The sequence below is a fragment of the Phyllobates terribilis genome, unplaced genomic scaffold (assembly GCF_046119375.1).
Source record: "Phyllobates terribilis strain yellow unplaced genomic scaffold, ASM4611937v1 Scaffold_8__6_contigs__length_399053987, whole genome shotgun sequence".
Taxonomy (NCBI): domain Eukaryota; kingdom Metazoa; phylum Chordata; class Amphibia; order Anura; family Dendrobatidae; genus Phyllobates; species Phyllobates terribilis.
The window spans coordinates 340,101,185-340,120,906 of record NW_027362768.1 but is presented as its reverse complement, the minus strand read 5'-3'; the positions used below and the strand labels follow the sequence as shown (position 1 = coordinate 340,120,906).

The 19,722-nt window shown below is 38.2% G+C and overlaps 1 protein-coding gene across 13 annotated transcripts in view; it reads left to right on the top strand.

Annotated features, from left to right (window-relative positions):
• MAGI1 (membrane associated guanylate kinase, WW and PDZ domain containing 1) overlaps positions 1-19,722 on the top strand; it is a 504,160-nt gene that overhangs the window by 212,291 nt on the left and 272,147 nt on the right. For all 13 annotated transcript variants that reach the window (XM_073644690.1, XM_073644692.1, XM_073644696.1 and 10 more), the window contains exon 2: positions 586-702. In XM_073644690.1, the coding sequence (XP_073500791.1) occupies positions 586-702 (117 nt within the window). The remainder of the gene's footprint in view (positions 1-585; positions 703-19,722) is intronic.

Here is a 19,722-nt window from a genome sequence, read left to right as displayed (position 1 = left end):
TTCTGTATGGAGGACTATGTGGGGCCCATTTTTCTGTATGGAGGACTATGTGGGGCCCATTATTCTGTATGGAGGACTATGTTGGGCCATTATTCTGTATGGAGGACTATGCTAGGCCCATTATACTATATGGAGGACTTTGTGGGGCCCATTATACTGTATACTGGTTGGCCCATGACTTTGTCCAAGTTTTTCATTTTGGCCCTCTGTGTTTTGAGGTTGACATTCCTGTTGTAGAGAGACAGAGACCCTCTCTCACTTCATGTAGAGTCATAAAGACCCTACCCCACTAACTGTAGAGAAACAGTCCTACCCCCACTTCCTGTAGAGAAACAGAGTCCCCCCCCCCACTTCCTGTACTCCATCCTAAATGATGCTGTCATTTAATATACAGAAAATAAATTGTAAAAATATGAACCTTGTAAAGGCAAATGTTAAGCTGCTATATTTTCGGCTTAGACACTCATAACTAAAGTTGTATAGGGAAGGTGCATGATAAAGATGTTTTCTTATTTAAATAACTATTTTTGGAAATTTTATTACTTGTTTTCATCATTAACCTTACCAACTTTTTTTTTTTTTTAGGAAGTCGACTGAACAAGGACCTAAGGCATTATCTAAACCAAAGGTTCCAGAAAGCGTCCCCTGATCACGAGCTGCAGCAAATAATCCGAGATAATCTTTATCGCCATGCAGTGCCTTGTAAGTAAAAAAAAAAAAAAGCATACATATATCTTAGTTACTGTGTATACCACCATTTCTGGTGTTTTTGGATAGTCCTTAAAAGGCTTTTCACATCTCAACCCTTTATAGGAATGGGAATAACACTAACTAGCTACTTCTGGTCCCGCGGTCATTTGAGAAAGGTCCAAAAATTATATTTTTCAATCACGTATAACATTAAGGCAGCATTTATGACATTCCCAGCCATATATCATCCACTTGTGCGTCGAGAGCCGACTCAGTCCATGTGTAAAATGATGGAGGTGTCGCCCATACATCCGCTCGAAACAAGGACAACACAGGCTTGATTTACTGTCCTTTTATTTAAAAGCTTTATAAGTCTACAGAAGTGTCATTGATATTCCATTAAAAAACCGTCTGCCAAATAGAGACTTAGAGTAAATTCGTCATATGCTATGGTGGACGACCGGTCTTACATTCCCGCACAAATATGACAACCCCACCAACTCCCTGTTTCCTTCACTCACCATCTTCTAAACAAATCACAAATGGAGGAAGCCACTTTGAATTTATTGCTGAGATTAATGAAGAACCTTTCTGTGAAAGAGACTTGTGTTATTATTGAGCTGGTGAATTAGGGCAGAGGAGTCGGAATGATGTACAATGTGTAACATTTATCTGCCACGTAGCCTACGTCTATAGTGATGGAACGTAGAAACGTATCTGGGTCTTGGTATAAGCTACTTAAGATGATTTGCAAGAAGATCTTCGAAGCTGTATGGAATATATTTCAATGGGTATAGTTTTTAAAATGTAATGAGCGAAGGTTTCCCTTTTCTCTACATTATACGTACAAGTATAGTCGAAAGGGTCCATTATAACAAATCTGAGGTTAATATTGAGAAGCAGACATTCTGTTTGGGTTATCTTCCCTCATTTTTGTAGTTAAGGTATGGGAATTCCCATAGCTAGAGTAGATATGTTGGCGCCTGGGCTCTATTTGAGATGTTGTGGACTACTTTTGCTCTACTTGACATGTTGTCGATTACTTTTGCTCTTCTTGACATGTTGTTCGCTACTTTTGCTCTTCTTAACATCTCGTTGGCTACTTTTGCTCTTCTTGACATGTTGTTGGCTACTATTGCTCTTCTTGACATGTTGTTGGCTACTATTGCTCTTCTTGACATGCTGTTGGCTACTTTTGCTCTTCTTGACATGTTGTTGACTTTTGCTCCTCTTGACATGTTGTTGGCTACTTTTGCTGGTTGGCTTCTTTTGCTCTTCTTGACGTGCTGACTAATTTTGCTCTTTTTGACGTGTTGTTCGCTACTTTTGCTCTTCTTGACATGTCGTTGGCTTCTTTTGCTCTAATTGACATCTCGTTGGATACTTTTGCTCTTCTTGACATATTGTTGACTACTTTTGCTCTCTTTGATATATTGTTAGCTACTTTTGCTCTTGAAAGGTTGTTGACTACTTTTGCTCTTCTTGACATGTTGTTGGCTACTTTTGCTCTTATAGACATGTCGTTGGTTACTTTAACTATTCTCCAAGCTTAGTATCTTTCCAATATGAGCTAGCTTATTACAAATGGATTTATAAGGCCAAGCAAATCTGCTTTACGTTTTTGGAGATCCAAAATATATTATTTCCAAAATTCACCAATAACTTGAGTATTGAATTGCCATTTTAGTCTTGTCTTAGCAATTTCTGCCATTACTTGAAAAGTTGTCCAAAGCCACATTTGATGCATGGTCCTTTCCAACTCCTGTCATGGGCATGCAAAGGTCAATTTTATTGAAAAAAAAAATTGTTTTTACACCTTTTCTAGTAGAAGCCTATAGTTTTAATGTTTTATGCACACCTTGTGTATGCATTAGGTTTGTATTGAGTGTGATAATTTATTAGTGGCAGACTATATCATGATCCATGTATATTTTATATTTCTTAGTCCCACTTTATAGGATGAAATTCCTAAGATGTTATCTATATTTTAAAGCAAATGCCCTCTAACACGAAAAGGTCATAAAGGTCCAGCAGAAGACTAACCCATTTGGAGATGACTTTGGGATCAATCACATGTGAATAAGCTCTATTTCTTATGGAATGAGTAAAAAATAACCTATTATATCTTAATGATAGGTCCTGTATGTACAAAGAGAACAACAGACCTCACAATGCAATTAAATGTAGGCCTGGAATTATCCTCTATAGATGGACAATGGACCTCAGAATCATGTCCTATGATGGACTTAAGGTCACCTGGTCCGGCACTGTATATATCATACTTGGCAACTTTCGACATTCAAACTTTATCAGTAGACATGCCCTTTTACAGAAGCCAAGCCCATCTACATCCATTGACCTTTTCTCCATGCCCTGTTATCTCACTATATGAGTAAAGCACAGTTTGATTTTTTGCAAAACAAAATGCAGCTAGGGGACCAAAGTTTTCCGAAACTCTTACTTTATGAGATTGTAGATCTCCAGGACTTCCCTATATATAAAACTGATGATGCCCTGTATATCCACTATTGGCTTACTCTTCCAAAAAGTTCAGTCGGTTCCCGGAAAGCTTGAAGGTTTTTTTGTGCTCGACCCCGTAATGTTCCTAAATTTTGACGGTAGCCAAGTTTCTAACTCGACTTTCAGGAGTTGGTTAAAGGGGCAAGGAATGAGCATGTTGAGGCGGGGTGGATCGTAGCTTGAAAGAGGGGTATGACTCTGAAGAACAAAAACACTTGGTGGCACTGAGCTTCTTCTCAAACTCCTGGTTCAAAAAGTTGGCAAGTATGGCTTTGTCGGCATCTCTGTGGCTTTTTGGGGAATCCAGTAATCATATTAAGGATTTATTCAATATTAGACAACATTGCAATTTATTTCCTAATTGAAAGATGTCCAAAAAAATCTTGCTCATGTTCTTAAGCCTTATGCTTTCTCACACGCTGAAGATCTGAATGTTTCGAGAGAAGTACAGGGTGCTAGACCATATTATTAGGTTTTATCAACCATAATGCAGAAACTAATGCACATCAGTGGTTTTGAGAACAGGATGACAGTGGCAGATTGGCCAGCATTATCGGCTTCCTAATTGCAAACATTAAAAATACATGCTGGACAGCTATAAAGTGCCAATCGTATAAGATGCACTGCCTGGAAAACGATAAAACAAATGAATCTTAAAGGAAAACGATATCTTATTTATAAGGGAGACTTATTTCCCCTTTTTATTAGGTTATAAAGCATATGTGCAGAAATCTGTTGAATGCTTAACCAGTGCTGTATGTGCTAGGTAAAACACCTAATCCTGGATCCAAAATCAGCCGTTTGGCACAGCTCAAGCAGCGCCCCTAGTGGTGGTAGTGATTTTTCACCAATATTCAAAATAAAGCAGAACATTAACTCCACAGTAATTGCCAAAATTACTAAGGAATTATTATATAGTGCCCGGTTATTATTTAGTTCAATAAAGAAGGTAGCATGTTCTTTCTATCACTAGGGCCAATAGAAAGAAATCCTACAATCTTGGTACCAGCTTGCATTTATATGTTTACTGGTTGTTCTGAGCAGCACTGTGTTATATAAGTGATGGCCGGGTCATTACATCCTCTATGGAGGCTGGTCACTGCAGGATTGGCTACTGAAACAACCACTGGTGAACAGCAGCTACCAGAAACTCTGGTTGGTCATTAGCCTCCCCTACAGGTAAAATGTAGGATTGCTTGAAGGTCACTAAAATGAATGGCAATCTAGGTAGTATAGAAATGGGCCATGTCAACCAGAGAGAGATTGGGAACTCATTTTATAATGCACGTGGTTGGGGAAGGTTAAATGACCCTACGAGTGTGGCTGGTACCCAGCAGATGAACCCAATGGCCTTCCCTTCCCTGAAATATTTTTGTTTTTACTTCTGTTTCAGGCCTCCATTCCTGTTCAGCCCGTCTTCCTTTTTCATCCTTCCTTCTGTCATTTTCTGTCCTTTCCTTAAACTTCTTCAATTACTCCTTCCTTCCATCTATCCATCTTTCTATCTTTTTTTTATCCTTGCTTAAAATGTTATTCTGTTCCTTTCGTCTGATTATTATTGTTCCTTTCTTCCATCCTCACTTTCCTGCTACCTTCTTTTCCTTCTACCTGCCTTCTTTTCCTTTACACCTTACATTTTCTTTCCTTTACACCTTTTTTCCTTCCTTACAATTGCATCTTTCCTATTCAGTCCTTCCTTCCTGTTCTGTTTTTTTTTCTTTTTACAACTCTTATTGTCTTTCCTTCTCTTCCGTTTCTTTCCTTTCCATCTCTACTCTTCTCTTTCTTTCCGTCTCTTCCTTTCCTTCTCTTCCCTTCTTTTCCTTCTCTTCCCTTTTCTTCCCTTCCCGTCCTTTTCCGTCTCTACTCTTCTCTTCCCTTTCTTTCCTTCTCTTCTCTTCCCTTCCTTTCCTTCTCTTCCCTTCCGGTCCTTTTCCGTCTCTACACTTCTCTTCCCTTTCTTTCCTTCTCTTCTCTTCCCTTCCTTTCCTTCTCTTCCCTTCCGGTCCTTTTCCGTCTCTACACTTCTCTTCCCTTTCTTTCCTTCTCTTCTCTTCCCTTCCCTTCCTTCTCTTCCCTTCCTTTCATTTTTGTTCTGTTTCTTTCCCTCCTTTCCCTTCCCTTCCTTTCTTTCTGTACCATTCCATTTTCCTTCCTTTTCCTTCCATTCTCCCTTTCCAATCATATAACTATATTAAATATAAATTATATTTCATAAAATGTAGGATATAAAATGTCTTTTTTTTAATTAGCTGGAATTAATTAATAGCAGCTTTTCTCTTATATAGTTAATAATTCATGTCTGAACATGAAATTATTATGGTAATGTAATGGTAATATTAACACCGAGCCTCTTGGATAAAGGGAGCTGTGCTTTCCATGATTATTTTCCTTCCTTTTTGTATTGTAAGACGTTTTCTGTTGGTTATGTGGGATAGATACTAATTTGTTTACTGCTCCTAAGGAGGTGACCTTGTGTCATTGGCCTGACTTTAAATTTAGTTTTCATTAAATTTTCCTCTCGCGGGGAAAGAATTGACTTTGGTATACTTAATTCTCTATAAAACCTGATATATAAGGGATAGATTCCGTCCTCGCATCACAGTTCTAGGCTGATTTGCTTTGCTTGTTATATTAAGCATAGTAACAAGTATATCCCAGAGTATGAATTTAATTAAATGACCCCTTCTTGATTTCATTTGCGCGATCTATGACTGGCTTTGACAAGAGAAAATATGGCTCTGTCGATCTTTAATAACATGTTTATAGTGACTTATATAAGGAGAGACCCCTTTGGCTTTCTTTATTCAAGTAAAACCTACATGAAGTGTCACGCGTCTTTATAGAAGGCCACCGGATGATCCGACAGTGCTCCAATTAGTGATGGAAAATACACCGTTTATGTTTTAATCACATACTAATGGGATGTTTGCAGGCGTTTCAATTAATATCCTTGCAATTAAAATGTTACAATAAGTGTACTGTATACCTAAAAGTCATGTACTGTTATAATAAACCAAGCAATGTACAAACATTTCACTAGAAATTATTTGTACATAAGGAACCAGCGATTTCAGAAGTAATTAGAATGTCCCTAATACATATAAAGTTTTACCTAGGTCAAGAAGTAAAAATGATATCCACCATGGAAATGGTCCGACATCCCTTCACCCCAACGCGCGTTTCACCTTGCTTCTTCCAAGGGGCGTATCTGATGATAAGGAGCCAGCTGAAAACTCTTCCTGAAAAGGCAGGAACTTAGGGGCTAAAATAGCCAAGTGTGAAAATTGTGAGATTTTTATTTTTTTTTATTAAGAATTCAGGAAACAACACATGTACTTTAGGTAGCAGCGATTTCAGAAGTAATTGAAACGTCCCTAATAAATATAAAGGCAACAGTCAGTCAGTAATCAGTCTCTTGAAAGAACACAACCAATTCATGGCAAGTTGTCTGATGAATCATCGTCAGTAGGTTTTGGATTACATTTTGCTTATGCCTATGACTAGAAAATAAAAATGTTTAAATGTGTTTAACATTGAAATCTATATAATATATTATTTATATGTTTCTAAAGATCCACAGATGACCCACCATGTCATAATCTGTATTAAAAACAAAAAAATAGAAATATTGCAATTTTCACATTGACCACTGGGAATTTTTTAGACTCTAACTTCCTGTTGTTTCAGGAAACAACACATGGACATTAGCAGCAATGACCAGTTGAAGAATCTAATAAGCATGTGCCAAGATCATTTGTGAAGGGAGGAAGAGCAGGGTCAGTTGTGACATGGCCTATTGTAATTGATGGATCCTGTATGATCAGTTGGCTACAGAGGTGTTACCTATCATTGTAAACCTGCCTCCAATGATAAGGATTCTAACATAATAACCCAGAAAAAAATAGTAGTCCTCTAAGGATTAAGAATTGTATAAGTAATATCAAATGTAAAAAAATTATCTTTATTTAACATTCATAAAAATAATGTTAGGGTCTATTTCTGATTGGAAGATTCACAAAAAGAAACCTCTTAGATCTTTTTTGCAACTTGATACAACAGATTAATGATCCAGGTCATGGGAGCGCATGGACACACACCTATTGGGGGGCTATCCGAAAGTTTTTTCAGGAATATGTCATGTTCAGTTTCCCGTATGGATGATCTCTTAATGTGACAACCCAGCATAATTGGCGTAATACTGCTGACATTTAAATTAGAACGACCTTCTGCCATTTACAGTGGTCGTGTCGGCCCCAGGGATGCACAAGTCAGAAGGATCAGGATGAGTATTTGCATTAGGTAGATGGTGAGATAATTGGTACCCGGCACCAGCATCTCTGCCATAAATTATAGAGGCCACATCAGAAGTCAAACTTCCAAGCTTTTCTTTCCGCTCTAAGCATTTTTTTTTTCCACTAAAATGTATTACCTGTAATTGAATCTTTTTTTACTTGTATGAAAATATTGATATTACGGTATATTATTAATTATAAAAAAAATTAAATGAAGAATATAACTACTGGATACTTCTATGCACTTTTTATTCATTGCGTGTATCATCTAATAAAAACTTGGTACCACTTTAAAAGACTATTCAGACTCCAAATATTGTCTGACATCGGGGTAAAATTTTTTAACACAAAATGTGTGAAAAATTTATTTTTTGCCGTGGGTGAATTTATTATGTTGTTTAGATACTTTTTGCCCTATGCCAACTGTTTTGAAAAGTATTTTACATCAGGGACAAGTACTGTATATCTTTTGTGCTGCTGTATTGTCTAGTCAGAGGTAAGGGCGAGAGATGCAGCCAGTGTCATGCTACTGTCGTCTGGTAACCCGGGACCAGCAGCTTTTACCCTGTCCCTAACACTATGGGCACCCTAGCTATCCCTGCTTCCCAGGTTACTTCTGATGGTGAAGATGCTGGGGCCAAGTACCTTGCTGTTCTCCTGAATCAGCCCTTATTTGTCCACTCCCTCACCCAGGGAAGTGGGGAGGAATAGTTAATGTAAAGAAAGGACATACAGGGACAAATGAAAACACCAAACACACAAAATATACACTTACAGACAACAGAGGGAAAACACCAAAGGGATTAGGAAGGTAATCAAAAATAGGGACTGTGCACACAACCAAAACTCCAAGCAGCAGTCACAGAACAAGTCTCCTTAAATGCCTCTACAGAACACCGAATCCTCCACTCCTCACCAGGCAGTACAAGACCTAACACTGGCAATCCAGATTGCCAGAGCAGAGACTATGTAGGAGAGGAGAGTGGCTGATGCTGCACAGCTGAGAACTTCCAAGAAGGCAGCCACAGAGACTCAAAGCTGAGCAGTTTAACTCCTGCACTGCTGAAAGAAGCCATTTAATAAGAGGGAGAAGTGCTTCTATTCAATGCAGGAGTATGTGAACTCAGACGTTGCCGTCTTCTGGCTCGTCTCTGTCACAGTAAACCTGTTACAGCCGGAGTCTGGGAGCAGGTGGTTTGGGTGGTCTCAAAAAAAAAAAAAAAAAGGTCCTTTTTCAGAATATAGACTGCTTTGACTTTCGACACCCTTGATGATCTGCTTTTTAGAGGGTTGATCTGTTCTGTATACATAGTAGATGATATGTAGAGGTGCGTAAAGATGGAAACTTGGACATTGGCGGGTTAATAGATTATTCACAAAAAAAGCAAGTTATGCCCTATACTTTTACTTTGAGGATCTGACTGCTGGGTCCCCAGCGATCTCAAGATCTGGGCATTCTAACCCTGAGAAGGGAGCTATGTACTTACTGAGAGGAGGGGAGATGAGCATGCGTGACCACCACTTCATTTATTGTCTTTGCGACTGTTTCAGAGAGAGTCCGTCTCCTTCATCAAGTACCGACCGAAAATGTATAGCCCAATAAAACATTTCTACTATTCAGATCTAGTCATCATCAACGGCATGATCCAGATGACACCAAACTTCCTTTTCCCTCTGGTAATTTTTTACATTTTTGGAAAAGTTTTTTTTTCAAATTTTCGTATCAGAAAAATAGAAATGTAGCAGTGTTCACCCAATTCTAGACTTTTACTTCCTGTTGTTTCAGGAAATTAACACATACAATAGCAGCAGTGAACGGACTCAGACACTATCTTTTCTATTGAAGTGTCTAATGAACGTATGAAAAGGTTATTTTGAAAGATGGGGGAAGAGGTGAGCTGTGACATCACCTAGTGTAAATGATGGATCCTGTGTTATCTACTGTATATAGAGGTGTTATCACTCATTGTACAGGAGGAGGAGGTGAGCTGTGACATCACCTATTGTGAACGGTGGATCCTGTGTTATCTGCTGTATATAGAGGTGTTGTCAGTCATTGTACAGGAGGAGGAGATGAGCTGTGACATCACCTATTGTGAATGGTGGATCCTGTGTTATCTACTGTATGTAGAGGTGTTATCACTCATTGTACAGGAGGAGGAGGAGGTGAGCTGTGACATCACCTATTGTGAATGGTGGATCCTGTGTTATCTTCTGTATATAGAGGTGTTATCACTCATTGTACAGGAGGAGGAGGAGGTGAGCTGTGACATCACCTAGTGTAAATGATGGATCCTGAGTTATCTACTGTATATAGAGGTGTTATCATTCATTGTACAGGAGGAGGAGGAGGTGAGCTGTGACATCACCTATTGTGAACGGTGGATCCTGTGTTATCTGCTGTATATAGAGGTGTTATCACTCATTGTACATGAGGAGGAGGAGGTGAGCTGTGACATCACCTAGTGTAAATGATGAATCCTATGTTATCTACTGTATATAGAGGTGTTATCATTCATTGTACAGGAGGAGGAGGAGGTGAGCTGTGACATCACCTATTGTGAACGGTGGATCCTGTGTTATCTGCTGTATATGGAGGTGTTATTACTCATTGTATAGGAGGAGGCGGAGGTGAGCTGTGACATCACCTAGTGTAAATGATGGATCCTGTGTTATCTACTGTATATATAGGTGTTATCACTCATTGTACAGGAAGAGGAGGAGGTGAGCTGTGACATCACCTATTGTGAATGTTGGATCCTGTGTTATATACTGTATATAGAGGTGTTATCAGTCATTGTACATGAGGAGGAGGTGAGCTGTGGCATCACCTGTTGTAAATGGTGGCTCCTGTGTTATCTACTGTATATAGAGGTTTTATCAGTCATTGTACAGGAGGAGGTGGAGGTGAGATGTGACATCACCTATTGTGAATGGTGGCTCCTGTATTATCTACTGTATATAGAGGTGTTATCAGTCATTGTACAGGAGGAGGAGGAGGTGAGCAGTGACATCACCTATTGTGAATGGTGGATCCTGTGTTATCTACTGTATATAGAGGTGTGATCAGTCATTGTACAGGAGGAGGTGAGCTGTGACATCTATTGTGAATGGTGGATCCTGTGTTATCTACTGTATATAGAGGAGTTATCAGTCATTATATGGAAGTGGGAGGAGATGAGATGTGACATCACCTATTGTGATTGGTGGAGCCTGTGATATCAGCTGTGTATAGAGGTATTATCAGTCATTGTACAGAAGGAGGAGGTGAGCTGTGACATCACCTATTGTGAATGGTGGAGCCTGTGTTATCTGCTGTATGTAGGGGTTATCAGTTATTATATAGGAGGGAAAGGTGAGCTGTGACATCACCTATTGTGAATGTTGGATCCTGTGTTATTTGATTTATCTAGGGGTTATAAGTTATTATATAGGAGGAGGAGGTGAGCTGTGACATAATCTATTTTGATTGATCCTGTATTATCATCTGTTTATAGAAGGGTTACCTGTCACTGTAATTTCTGTCTGTGATGATAATTAAACTTCAATAAAGTCTTCTGTGAAGAAACAGGAAATAGAAGTCCAGAATAGCCCTAGTGGCCAATGTGAAAATTGCAGTTTTTCTATTTTTTTTAGTACAAAGATGGAGCATAAAACATATCTAATGTAAGCAATAGTTAATTTTCTGATGATAACGTCCCCTTTTAATATAGCCTTGTCTGTGCAGGGAATGGATATGAAGCGTCTCCTGTATCTTCAGCTCTTACCTTTCATAGAGCAATTAATATTCTTGGCAGTGACGGATACATCCCCATTATTTACACAGCACCTCTGGCAGATATATTGTTGTGGTGGAAATTAAATATTAATATTTCCAAACAAGAATGTATCAGACTAAGCTCAGAAGTAAGTATCATGGAGTACGCTGCCGCCTGTTTAATCCGCGGCATAATGAAAGGAGGCCACTTAATGAGCCCTCTGGGCACTGGGGTTTTTTGAGATCACACATCCAGAAAAGATATAAAACGTCTCCCCTCGTGTAGAGATATTATGTGGTGACTGAATTACCATAAGCAGCTTCAAAGGCCTAATAGGACGTCATTGAAAATGTTATTTATTGCCAGTGATTGACGGAAGTTTCCTATAGAGCAGCAATGCGGATGCAGCGGGGTGGGCTCTTCTTCTTTTTGATCTTTTAAGTGTAGTGTGCGGACACTTAAAGGGGTCCTCCGGGAGTACATAAATATAGATGCTTGAAGCCCTAGATTTGTTCTACTTTCCTAATATAGTCTTTGATACAATTCCTGATCCTACTGAAAGAGATTATTAGTTGACTTCAAAGCTGAATTATAGCATGGGTAAAAGGGGCAGGCTCGGACTGGCCCACTGGAGAACAGGGCAATCCTCTGGTAGGCCCCCCTGAAGACGTGCTAATGAGTAGTGCAGAAAAAAGTATCATCTTATCATTCATTAAGCAAGCTAGCCAAATTAATATTACATAGGAGCAAAAGTCAATTTGTTTACTAGGGTCAGGTTATATTTGTATGTAGCTGAAGAGTGGGCTTCAAGAATCATTGTTACTGGTGGGCCTCAGCCAATCCAGTCCGACACTGGTCCTAGGTCTTCACCATCCTCTTCATGCCCCACCTAAACTTATTCCATGGTGTCTGCGAAGGTACTATTTACATACAGTATACTATTATTTTAAGAAATTGTTAGCACTATATAGTACTATTATTTAGATAGTATATGGCTATACAGAATGGTATTATTTAGCACTATATGACACTGTTATGTAGGTAGTGTGCTGCTGTATAGTATTATTGTTTTTCAGTATATGGCGGTATTAATTATGCATTATTTAGCACTATTATGTAGGCCGTGTTTAACTGTACAATATTCTTACTTGGGACTATATGGCGGTATTATACATTATTTAGCACTTATGTAAGCAGTGTATAACTGTACGGTATTATTACTTGGGACTCTATGGCGGTATTAATTATGCATTATTTAGCACTATTATGTAAGCAGTGTATAACTGTACGGTATTACTTGGGACTATATGGCGATATTAATTATGCATTATTTAGCACTATTATGTAGGCTGTTTATAATTCTAGGGTATTGTTACTTGGGACTATATGGCAATATTAATTATGCATTATTTAGCACTATTATGTAGACAGTTTATAACTGTACGGTATTATTACTTGGGACTATATGGCGGTATTAATTATGCATTATTTAGCACTATTATGTAGGCAGTTTATAATTGTACGGTATTATTACTTGGGACTACATGGCGGTATTAATTATGCATTATTTGCACTATTATATAGGCAGTGTATAACTGTAGGGTATTGTTATTTGGGACTATATGGCAATATTAATTATGCATTATTTAGCACTGTTATGTAGGCAGTTTATAACTGTAGGGTATTATTTTGGGACTATATGGCGGTATTAATTCTGCATTATTTAGAACTATTATGTAGGCAGTTTATAACTGTACGGTATTATTACTTGGGACTATATGGCGGTATTAATTATGCATCACACAACACTGGTATTGTGAAAGTACGATGCTAGCATTTCTCTCTATTCATTCCCAAAAGATAAAAAAAAAATTGGCAGAAACCCCACATATTAAGAGACAATAGTCCTGGGTCTTCACCATGGCCCACCTAAATCTATGCCATGGTGCCTGCAAAGGTATACTATTATTTGAACACATTTTTGGCACTATATAGTACTATTATGTAGACCGTATATGGCTTTTTTGTATTATTTGCCATTATATGGCACTTTTATGTAGGTAGTATACTGCTGTGTAAGTATTATGGTTTTTCACTATATGGTAGTATTAGTTATGCATTATTTGTCACTATTATGTAGGCAGTGTATGGCTGTATGGTAGTATTATTTGGGACTATATGGCTGTATTAATTATGCAACATTCGACACGGACATTGTGAAAGTATTATGCTAGCATTGCACTCTTTCTTCCCAAAAGATGAGAAAAAATTGCCTGAAGCCCCCACCCCCCCATATTTTTGATGGAGGATTTCATGAACAATGATTTTATTTTTGCCAGTTTGTTACTTTTATGTAGACAGTATGTGGTTTTATGGTATTATTATTTGGCATTGTATGGCACTTTTACGCAAGTAGTGTACTTCTGTATAATAATAATGTTTTTCACTTATGCATTATTTAGCGATATTATGTAGACAGTGTATGGCCGTACGGTATTATTACTTTTGACTTTATGGTGATATTAATTATGCACCATATGACACTGGCATTATAACAGTATTGTGCTAGCATTTCTCTTATTTCTTCCCAAGAGATAAAAAAAAATGGCATACGCCCCTCCACATATTATTGATGGAGGATTTCATAAGGGCTTTTTTGCCACTGTTTGCTACTTTTATGTAGACAGTATGTAGCTGTATGGTATTATTATTTGGCATTACATGGCACTTTTATGTAGGTGGTGCACTTCTGTATAGTATTAATATTATTTTGCTATATAGTGGTATTAACTATCCATTATTTGGTAGTATTATGTAGGCAGTGTATGGCCGTATGGTATTACTATTGGAGACTATATGTGAATATTAATTATGCTCCATACGTCACTCTTCTTCCCAAGAGATTAAAAAAATGGCAGAAGTCTCCCCATTCTATTGGCAGAGTATTTAATAGGCAAGGGTTTTTTTGCCACGGTTTGCTACTTTTATGTAGATAGTATGTGGCTTTGTGGTATTATTATATGACACTTTTATGCAGTTTGGGTACTTCTGTAAAATAATGTTTTTCACTATATGGTGGTAATAATTATGCATTATTTGGTGGTATTATGTAGGCAGACTATGGCTGTACAGTATTATTACTTGGGACTATATGGAGATATTAATTGTGCAGTGTTTGCCACTGTTATGTAGGCAGTGTATGGATTTATGGTAATATTGTTTGGCACTAAATGGTGGCATTAATTATGCATTATCTGTGTTGCCACTATTATGTAGGCAGTGTATGGATTTATGGTAATATTGTTTGGCACTATATGGTGGTATTAATTGTGCACTGTATGGCACTGCAATTGTGAAAGTTTTCCCTATTTCTTCACTACAGACATAAAAAGAAATAGCAGAAGGCCGTGACATTCTTGGTGAAGGATTTCATATACCCAGATAATCCCAGACTTGTTTATCAGCGCTTGCTTATTGGTTCTAGGTTGACAAAATAATTATGGGGATGAACAATCTTTAATTCCTTCATTCACATGGGGCAATGTGTTGACAAAAAACGATGAATTATATGTCGGCGTAAATGATCTGATCGCTTGTCAAACGACCATTTTGCTCCTTAGTTGGGTAATTGGTTGCACGATTAAATGCGCTGATAATGGGGAGCGATGATTATTTCCCCATGTAAAAGGGTCCGTTACTCTTGGACTAGGTCACATTGGTCATATCTTCATGCCTAAAGACCTACATTAACCATCTCCCCTCCACTCCAGAAATGTGGTGTCTTTAACTTACCGTAATTTAATTTTATGACCTTGGGGCAATATTATAAAGAAAAACACGTAACGTCAGCCATATTTATGGACTCTCAAAGAATTCTATCCATTTAGAATAAAGTGACCCTTTGGTAAATTGGGTCAAAAAAAATAAATATTTAGATAGATAGATGTGTGTGTATGTACAGTACAGACCAAAAGTTTGGACACACCTTCTCATTTAAAGATTTTTCTGTATTTTCATGACTATGAAAATTGTACATTCACACTGAAGGCATCAAAACTATGAATTAACACATGTGGAATTATATACTTAACAAAAAAGTGTGAAACAACTGAAAATATGTCTTATATTCTAGGTTCTTCAAAGTAGCCACCTTTTGCTTTGATGACTGCTTTGCACACTCTTGGCATTCTCTTGATGAGCTTCAAGAGGTAGTCACCGGAAATGGTTTTCACTTCACAGGTTTGCCCTGTCAGGTTTAGCAAGTGGGATTTCTTGCCTTATAAATGGGGTTGGGACCATCAGTTGTGTTGTGCAGAAGTCTGGTGGATACACAGCTGATAGTCCTACTGAATAGACTGTTAGAATTTGTATTATGGCAAGAAAAAAGCAGCTAAGTAAAGAAAAACGAGTGCCCATCATTACTTTAAGAAATGAAGGTCTGTCAGTCTGAAAAATTGGGCAAACTTTGAAAGTGTCCCCAAGTGCAGTTGCAAAAACCATCAAGCGCTACAAAGAAACTGGCTCACATGAGGACCGCCCCAGGAAAGGAAGACCAAGAATCACCTCTGCTTCTGAGGTTAAGTTTATCCGAGTCACCAGCCTCAGAAATCGCAGGTTAACAGCAGCTCAGATTAGAGACCAGGTCAATGCCACACAGAGTTCTAGCAGCAGACACATCTCTTCAACAACTGTTAAGAGGAGACTTTGTGCAGCAGGTCTTCATGGTAAAATATCTGCTAGGAAACCACTGCTAAGGACAGGCAACAAGCAGAAGAGACTTGTTTGGGTTAAAGAACACAAGGAATGGACATTAGACCAATGGAAATCTGTGCTTTGGTCCTGGCCTCCACAGTCACCAGACCTGAACCCAATCGAGATGGTTTGGGGTGAGCTGGACCGCAGAGTGAAGGCAAAAGGGCCAACAAGTGCTAAGCATCTCTGGGAACTCCTTTAAGATTGTTGGAAGACCATTTCCGGTGACTACCTCTTGAAGCTCACCAAGAGAATGCCAAGAGTGTGCAAAGCAGTCATCAAAGCAAAAGGTGGCTACTTTGAAGAACCTAGAATATAAGACCTATTTTCAGTTGTTTCACACTTTTTTGTTAAGTATATAATTCCACATGTGTTAATTCATAGTTTTGATGCCTTCAGTGTGAATGCACAATTTTCACAGTCATGAAAATACAGAAAAATCTTTAAATGAGAAGGTGTGTCCAAACTTTTGGTCTGTAGTGTGTGTATATATATACATACATACACACATATATAATAAAACTTTAGAAAGAGAGTGTTCAGACTATATGTGCCATAAATGGTAGATAAGATCACAGTATAGTAAAGAATACCCCGGGAAATGGTTCCTCGTGCTGTGGATAAGTGTGGAGGTATCTTTTACTACATGCTGCAAACTGAGAATAATCATGAGGGCAGCTCTATTGTCCGCCCTGTGGTGGGAACAGTGAACTGCACCTGTAAAAATGATGGTTTATGTTATCAATATTGTTAAAGTTTGCGTTCCTTGTACTATTGTTCTCTCTATATAGTAACAATTGTAGCAGATAGTAGTAGAGGAACCCCTACCCAGATCTAGAATTATAAGTCAGGTCATTGTAGGACATATAGTGTTTGTTCTGAGTCCATATTGACTGTATTGTACATAATCACTATATGGAGGAAACTTTTTTAGTCCTCCTCTTTTTTGCAATACTCCACCCCAAATCTTTATTATTTGTGTGTAGCGCATCTATGTGTCTATAACTAGCTGGGGCTTGGGCAGCACAGTTTTTATGGCTTTATTACCCAATGTTCAGCTGCCTATGTTATAGCAACATGTCTAATAAGTAACCTACATAGAAAAAACACTTGATAAATGAAAACCGCACCCATTCATGACCCTTGAGCCTGATATCTGTAGTATATAATAGGTCAAGTTCACCCAAAGTCAGGATTTATGGCTTGTGAAAGGCAGCTGATGTACAAGCTAGTCATCAATGCGAGATCCGCTCCTTTCACGCACAAGAGAAAAGTAAGTATTGACCATCCTTAAAATTAAATTGACTTCTTAAGTTCTTGCCTTACATACACTCCATCTTTTTCCCATGTTTTTAAAGAAACAGCGCCACTCTTGTCCGTAGGCTTTGTCTGGTATTGCAGCTGAGACCCATTCAAGTGAATAGGACGGAGCTGCTACCGACTACAGACCAGGGCAGCTCTTTATGATTTTTTAAAACGTATCTACCGTAATTTCATAGGCACTAATTGTATAAAGGTCTCAGGGTAATACCAGCAAAATACAGAGGCCATTAATGGAGTAATCAGAAGCTGTTCCATTGTGCCAGTCTGTATACTGCATAGAAGCAGCGATCTGTATTCTGCTAATGACCATCCTATCTTTTTATTGGTGGATTAAACTAAATTGCTTTAAGAAATTTTTAATGATGCGATTCTTAAAATTAATTTCGTTTTGCATAGAGGAGAATAATGCTTTAACGTTATTCCTAAGGAATAAAAAAAAAAGAAAAATGCTGCTGTCAGGATATGTTGCAAATCCAACAGATATTTACTGCAGTAATTCAAAGCTGTCCACGTTTGTTCTGCCACCCACCCACTTGAAGATTAGCTCCGTTTCCTTTTAACATATATTTTTTCTGTGCAGAATGTTTGTTGAGCATGATTAAGGTGGTGGAAAGCCGACTCAAATGCAGGAGGTCTGTGGATTTTATGCTCATTTCAGGGCAGAATCTGTAAGTTTGGCAGATGTGAATTGATCTTAAAGGTGCGATGTCATCACAAAATGGGCAATTTTCAGATCTGTTTTTTTTTTTTTTTTTAAATTTTGGATATTTTTCCAATTTTCCATGTCACTATTTATATTAAGTAAACTTTTCAGCAGCCTCATTACCATCACATACAGGATTGAAATGAAAGTTAACACCTCCATATTCAGTAGATAACACAGGATCCAACATTCACCATAGGTGATGTCACAGCTCCCCTCCTCCTGTACAATGACTGATAACACCTCTATATATAGTTGATAACACAGGATTCACCATTCACAATAGGTGATGTCACAACTCACCTTCTCCTGTACAATAACTGATAGCACCTCTATATACAGTAGATAACACAGGATCCACCACTCACAGTAAATGTCACAGCTCACCTCCTCCTCCTTTACAATGACTGATAACACCTCTATATACAGTAGATAATATAGGATCTACCATTCATAATGGGCAATGTCACAGCTCACCTCCTCCTCCTGTACAATGACAGATAGCACCTCTATATACAGTAGATAACACAGGATCCACCATTCACAATAGGTGATGCCACAGCTCACCTCCTCCTCCTTCTGTACAATGAATGATAACACCTCTATATATAGTAGATTACACAGGATCCACCATTCACAATAGGTGATGTCACAGCTCCCCTCCTTCCCCTGTTTTCACAGTGACCTTTCTCCACATTAGAGCATGCTCAGATTAGAATCTCAGACAGTTTTTCCTACAAAAGATGAGGTCTGTGCCATGCCGTTTCTGCTAATTTCCAAGTGCCAAACGTGAAATTGAGTCTTAAATTAGGCCTAGTGGCCAGTGTGAATATGATAAGATTTTTTAATTTATAGTTTTTTTTATTCTTAAATTTACTATCAAACATTTTTACAAATTTTTTTATTTTATTTTTTAAAACCTGATTTAAGCAATGGACCATTTTCTGATGACACATTTTCCTTTCAGAAAGAATTAAATCTTTTGCAAATTTCTAAATTATATTGCTGTTCTGTGCAAATTGCTCGATTGTTTAACATTTTAGATTATCATATTTTTTTAGTTTCAATTTCCTTTTTTTCACCTTAAAGAAGCCCTCCTCCTCCTCTTCCTCTCCCATCAAAGGTTTTATCCTCTTAATATATTGCAATCATCCTATTATATAGCTCTGTGTAATTACGATTGCTCATTTTACCTTTCTACCCAGCTAATTCTTCTCTTTTCTCAGCTCTTTGTAGAAAAAGGAAGTCTCTTTTTCCTGCATGAGTCATCATTAGAACTACAATGTCAGTGGTAGGAGAGGAGGGAGCAGCTGGCTCAAGAGTTGAGCCAGCCTTTCCCTCCTCCCCCTACCAAGGACATTGTAGTTCTAATGATGACTCATGCAGGAAAAAGAGACTTTTTGTTTCTAAAAAGAGCTGAGAAAAGAGAAGAATTAGCTGGGTAGAAAGGCAAAATGAGCAATTGTACAAAGAGCTATACAGTAGGATGACTTCAGTATATTAAGAGGGTAAAAACTATGATGGGAAGAGGAGGAGTGATTCTTTAAAAGTACACCTCTGTTGAGCTTTGTGTAAAGTACCGCTGTCATGAGATGTGAGCAGGTACAGGGGCATGCATACTATTGGTGAGAGCTTTGCAGCCGCACAGGGGCCCAATATGTAAGGGGGCCACTCCCATCTC